General features: G+C 35.8%; 1 protein-coding gene across 1 annotated transcript; it reads right to left on the bottom strand.

The window, feature by feature from the left end:
• Positions 1-537: 537 nt before the first annotated feature.
• Positions 538-4446, bottom strand: LOC110442869 (neuromedin-U receptor 2-like). Its single transcript, XM_021486711.1, has 3 exons — positions 4343-4446; positions 3437-3540; positions 538-2501 (listed from the first exon to the last, which is right to left on the bottom strand). The coding sequence occupies exon 3, from the start codon at positions 1932-1934 to the stop codon at positions 825-827; it is 1110 nt and encodes a 369-aa protein (XP_021342386.1). The 5' UTR covers positions 1935-2501; positions 3437-3540; positions 4343-4446; the 3' UTR covers positions 538-824.
• Between the last annotated feature and the right edge of the window lie 1868 nt (positions 4447-6314).

The following is a 6314-nucleotide window of genomic DNA, read 5'->3' as shown; positions in this document are numbered from 1 at the left end:
CCCCCCCTCAAAATAATGCTTCTGCTGCAATGAAAACCACTTAGACCACTGGATGTGTTTCTTACTATTTTTATTTCACTTGTCCGGTAGAAAACGCTTATTACTCGTGTTCTAATAGACAGAAAATATTACAAAAGCCAGATCATTTAAAAAAACCACCTAACATTTACCAAGTATAGACAAAATAAAAATGACGGGAAAATATTGTGCAATAATACACGTTACATGTACACAAACAAGCATAATAAAATTCAGCGCCCAACAGCTAGTGTAGCAGATATGAACTGTTGAACTTGTCAAAATCAGATTCTGTTTTCACAAATGTTTAGAATTGAAAGAATTTGTCCATATCGTTTCGTTTCTTTCTTTTGCTTGAATTTTAAAACTTCCGGCAAGAACGTAAAACACACAAATAACATTTCTTTCGTATATTTGTTTGCTTAGTTTTTTTCTTTTTCTTTATTTTGTCATGTTCATCACGTACAATACAGTTTTATATACTTGTTGAGAATACGATAGATTTTGCTCATGCGATACGATTTTGACCTCACCATCATAACCCATGACGTCAAAGCTCGTAAAAATTATCCGGATTTAGATCCGTTCTGCGGTTGATATTGCGCCTAAAAACCAAATCAAGTATAGTCTCGTTCAACCAGACGCTTGATCACTTGTCTCTGTTCGGAGTAGCTTGCGCAGACAACAAACGTCTGGTTGAACGAGACTAAATCAAGTATGTCGTCTGCTTTTTAAGTAATAAATAAATGCAAACATATAAAAGTGTATTGCCTGGTGACACATGAGTCATATATTCTACCACAAAATTATCGAAGAGAAGTGCTGCGACTTGAACGTAACAGTTGTGTCTCGCGAAAGAAAATTTCCGCTGTGAAACGTCTCTGCAGTAGGTATCGGCGACCTGTCAATATTTCCCCGAATGCTCGTCTGAAGCGTCTATTGCATGTTATATAAATGATGAAATTAAACAGTTGACCAGAGGCAGTAATGGTTACCGTGTAATGTGTGTAAATCATCCACGATGACGTCAGTAAGAATGAACAAAACCCTAATTCAAGGCAAACAAACGTAGCGCTGACGTAAAACAAGATGGGCACTTCGCAAACGATAAAAATAAAGACCACCCAAATGGTGATCACCGAGAGATTTCGGGATGATTTGTGCACAGAGAGTGATGACGCGGTCCTCAAGGAGTTGGACCTTTTTAATGTTTTAAGAATGGCCGGTTCGATACAAATTAGAATAACTAGAGGGAGAAGTATAAAGAGAATCGGATGTAGGTACCATAACGTGAAGTTTGACACTTCGATACTACAAGCCTGTACTGTTACGTTTGTAAGATAGAACGAACTAGTTTCGTTAGCATAGTACGTATGTGAATAAATTTGAAATGTAAGATACACACCTGAACAAAGAACAGAAAATAGGATGAATATCAACGTATGCTTTTTAGAGCATATCAGTTTAGCTCGAAACGGATACACGACGCATATATACCGTTCAATAGCCAGTCCAACGGTTAAATAAGTCGAAGAGTAATGAAAAAACACTGGTAAAAAATTATACAAGAATGTATAGAGTTCACATATTCTATAAGGGAGATAATCACGGTGGTCTTCGAAATAAAACACATAGACGTCGATAACCCCGAACGAAAAGGAACCGAGCATATCACACAAACAGATACTAAGCAGTAACATGTGGGTGGGGTTTCTCAATTTAATTTTCCAGAAAACTGCAATGGTCAAAGAATTGCAGATGAAGACAAAGCCTGCTAAAATCGGCATTATGTATTTGTGTAGGGTTATGACGTAGGGATCGTTCGTTTGAAAAAGTATTGGAAAGAGGCTGTTTATTTGAATTGAGTCTGCTTCTATCATTGTATTATTTACAATATCGTTAGCTGATCTGTTCATTTTGGGTTTTCGGACTTAAATTCTGCGAATCTGTTATGGTTTTGGTATTGGTGTACTTTTTTATAATCAAAATATTGCTGACGTTTTCGTGTTATGGGACCTCCTGAATTTAGAATGTGTTGGTCACGCCGACTCTTACAACTTTGCTATGATATGTTAAATATTTATGGTACGGATTTACTAATTGTTGTAGAATAGTTATTTATGTTCGACTATTCACCTTTAAGAACGAACTCTGATTGGTATTTGGAGAACTGACGTCGTGACATTGATCGCGTTGTCAATTACAGATTTTAAATGTTTGAATATTCCTGGGTTTAAGTAATTCCTTCATTCGGTCCAAACGCTGATATACAGTTGAAGTTGTTATATTGAACAGGAATTTGCAATAAGACTCTCCTTGCAAATAAGAGAAGTATAAGCGTTTTACTGCATCACGTCAAATCAATCCATAATTGTCTTGTTGGTGGGCGTGGCCGCTATCAATATTGATGTGGTAGCATTGAAGGAAACCCGTCGTTCCGTAAACTTCTTAATGACGTCACTCTATTGTTGGAATTAATCGATCTGCAAAATAAATTATTTTTTGATTAGTATTTATCTTCTTTTTTTTTGCAGCAGAAAAAAACCTGTTTTCGTTTAGGGATACCAAAAACTGTAACGAAGTGTTGGAAACTATTTAATCCGGCATGACTATAATTTGATAAATCATTTCTGAAAAGAAAACCATACCTTACAGGACTTTTATGAGAAATGATAAAGATGACATAAACATAATATAATCAACATTTATAAGTGTTTTTATTTTAAAAAATCAGCGGTGCTAGACTGGGATTCGACCTTATTTTATAAACGAGCAACTCTTGTCCGACCGGTTCAACCATTTGGATCGCGATAAACGAAAGCAGCCTATTACATGTAGCGTCGAACAACATGAAGTAGCTTAAGGATGCATGCCCCACTGCACGCTGTTTTTTCCTATATGCAGTTACCGCCCCTTAACTTCCGTTTTGATATAACTGTAGCACAATTGGGTCAGGACACTTCCGTTGGTTGACCAGGTAGCTTAATCGGTTAGAGCAATGCTACATAAATCTAAATCTGAAGTGAAGTATTCGATACCCGGCCTAACCCCTCTGATTGTTTTACACACAGATTGTTTTTACAATCAAAACACTGTTGTTGATTATATTTTTCTCATAAACGTCCCGCAAGTCATGGTTTTCTTTTCAGAAAAGATTTATCAAGGTTATAGTCATGCCGGAAAAAAATAAGTTTTTTTGAATCAGTTAATTACAGTTTTTGACAGTGGTACGGGGATCCTTAAGATATCTAATCATTAACATGTTAGGTACTGTTAGCCATAAATAGACTGACCATATTGACTTAGTGTACAGAAACAAAAGCATTGCTATACCAAAGTCTGCAACGCACTCTGCAGTTTGAAAACATATGAACGCATTCACAAGCAATTAATTATCTTTCCTTTTCCTTAAGCTTACCTGTAAGATAGCGTCGTCGTGTCCAAAGAATAATGCAACAGAATATGAGCTCAGCCTCACACGTGGAACCTTAATTTGACATCACGAATCCCATGTATGTCGCGCTAAAAAAAAAGGATATTTTTGTGTATGTTATATAAACTTTGGTAACATTCCACATACTCGTCATGTAAAGAAAATAACTTTCTTATATCAACAGAATATAAGACAGTGACATGCATGTTCGTTACAGTTTTGTTTGTTGTATCTATATATGAGAATAAGACACTAAAGTAGTATTCAATGACTTAATCAGGAACGCTTTGCGTTTAGAAACATATCTCCTGGTTGATTAAGCATAAAATTTATTATACCCGAAGCTGCACCTCGATCAAGTCATAACATCATTACCAGTGACTATAAAGATATGTAAACGCATCTCAGATATACCGCCATTAAAATATGAAAAAATAAATCTCAAAAGGTATAAATGACAAAACAGTTTTAGTGAGAGAAAAAAAATATGTATTCTGAAAATTATCCAATTATAAGCATACGTCTTTGTCCACAGGAAAACATGTAATTTAGTATTTAAGCAAGCAAAGTATTTTTTTAGCCTGACGTCTTACTTTTGATGCAATTTCAGTTGATTCATTAAAATTCATTTCTGAAAAATTGACTCTGATGTGGGAATTTGTACTAGTTTCGTTCAACCAGACTCTTTTTGTCTGCGCAAGCTACGCCGAACAAGTGATCAGACGTCTGGTTGAACGAGACTTTAGTATTTCTACCCGCTATTTCTTCAACATCTTTGTATAAAAATAAGAAATCGTTTTATATAAATCTATTTTTTGTTAATGTTATTACTCAAAGTTTGTAATTTGCATATAGAAATATATATATACATCAATATGTAGTTGTACTCACGTGTAGACGATATTTCCATTCGGGTTCGTTGTCATGGCGTCCTGAAATTGTGGAACTCTAAAACTCTTTCCCTCTTCAGTTGTTGTAGATTCAGTTACTTTCAGAAAGAAATCAACATAGATTGCTGAACAAGACTAAATAAAAATGATCTGTTCTTTTTAAGTAGAAACGAAAACTGTGTCAATGTAAATATTAATCTACGTCGTAGAGTAACGCTTTCCAGTGTTTCGGGGTCTGCGAAATCAAAGAGTGACAATAGTCTGTGTTTAGGTTTGGTATATATGCCCGTACATTATAAATTATGAATTTCAGGACAATTGAAACGTTATACTCTGTTTCAGCCCATACACAGAGGTAATACGTCACTTTGGAGACAACAGGAATTCAGCACAACTCGAAATTGGTACAATGCTCACCTGTATACATAGCGGTATATCTTTATGAATAATCGATTCTGTCATTTTCTATCATATAATGTTAAATGGCTAATCAACTTTGATCACGTGAGCCTTTGATAGGATTTCATTCAAATCATCCTATGGCCATACTAATTATTTCACGTGTCAATAACTTTACTATATTGCGCATCGTTTAACGGAAATGTAAAATGGTTTCATTCGAAACGCAGAGATTATTCCACAGACAATACAGAACAATATACAAATCGCAAGAATATTTGACATCTGAATAAAGAGAATGCAACAAAATTATAATGTATTTCTATCAAATCAACTTAATACTGCTTTAGAGACACGCCTTTTACACTCCCATACACTTGAATGTTGATATTGGACAAATAGAAGTTTCTGACGAGATTATAATGAATTCATCGTTACATTCAACGCTGACCACGTGACCTCCTCCGTCCTCCCTCATCTAATGTCTCACGATTATATTGATTTGACCAAGGCAAAGCATTGTCACCACCGTGAAATATTTGTTTAAGTCCTTTTCAAAAGAAACATTCCATAAAAATCACATGTTGCACTGCATTTTACAGAGTAATTGTTCTCAACTCATTATGGTTGCTTCTGATGTAGTGAAACACTTTACCTAAAACGAGATAAAAGTGTTTTTCAAATTGGCACTTACAGGCCTCCGTAGATTCTCCTTTTAACAGGACGCGGAATTGAATTCAATCAGCCGTAGCCGAAGAAAGAAAACATTTCATGGTGAGTTGTTTTGTATAGGCTGTAGGTAATCACAATATGTTAAGGTTTTATTTATACACTCTGACACACGTTAGATTGTCTATTTCAATGAATTATAAATACTTCATGTTTGAGTGGGAACAATGTCGAACTATTGAGAGGATTACGCGTTGATTATTTTATATACAGAGAAAAATATTGAAACATCGAAATGGCGTGGGATTTAAGAGGAAAAGGAGATCACATCTACGTAAGACATATTTCCAGACATACTAAGTTTTTTTGTTGTTGTAAACTGAGCAGAACTGTAATTGATGCTACGGTTAAGATTGGCGTGATCGATTTTTCCACGTCAAGAGCTTTCCGCCCTTCTAGTATACTTAAATATATCATTATTAGATTGTTTTTTTTCTCGAGAGTTTATCTAATCCTCTGAAACCGCTTATATAACTCTCTATACATCCACATAGGTCCAGACATATCGGGAGGCCGGTTGGCGCAGTAGATATAGCCCACTTGCCTTTCACGAAGGCGGCCGGGGATCGATTCCCCGATCGGTTCGGACGTGAGAAAGTATGGGGCTACCTGGCCGAACACGTGAGTTTTCTCCGGGAACCACGGTTTCCTCACACATAAAGGCCATCCGCGCACGTACATCCCGGCCAACAACAGAGATTAATTTAAGCTGAATGAACTTGTTTCATAATTGTTGTTATATAAACATATCTGCTGTAACAAAAAGTCAAAGCGGTCCATTTACTGAGGCTAAATTATAATATTAACAATGAAGAGGGGTTTTCCATATTCACGTGTCATGGCAA

The sequence above is a fragment of the Mizuhopecten yessoensis genome, unplaced genomic scaffold (genome assembly GCF_002113885.1).
Source record: "Mizuhopecten yessoensis strain PY_sf001 unplaced genomic scaffold, ASM211388v2 scaffold716307, whole genome shotgun sequence".
In the NCBI taxonomy this organism is placed as follows: Eukaryota; Metazoa; Mollusca; class Bivalvia; order Pectinida; family Pectinidae; genus Mizuhopecten; species Mizuhopecten yessoensis.
Note: the sequence above shows the minus strand (reverse complement) of the source record. Positions and strands in the feature narration are given on the sequence as shown.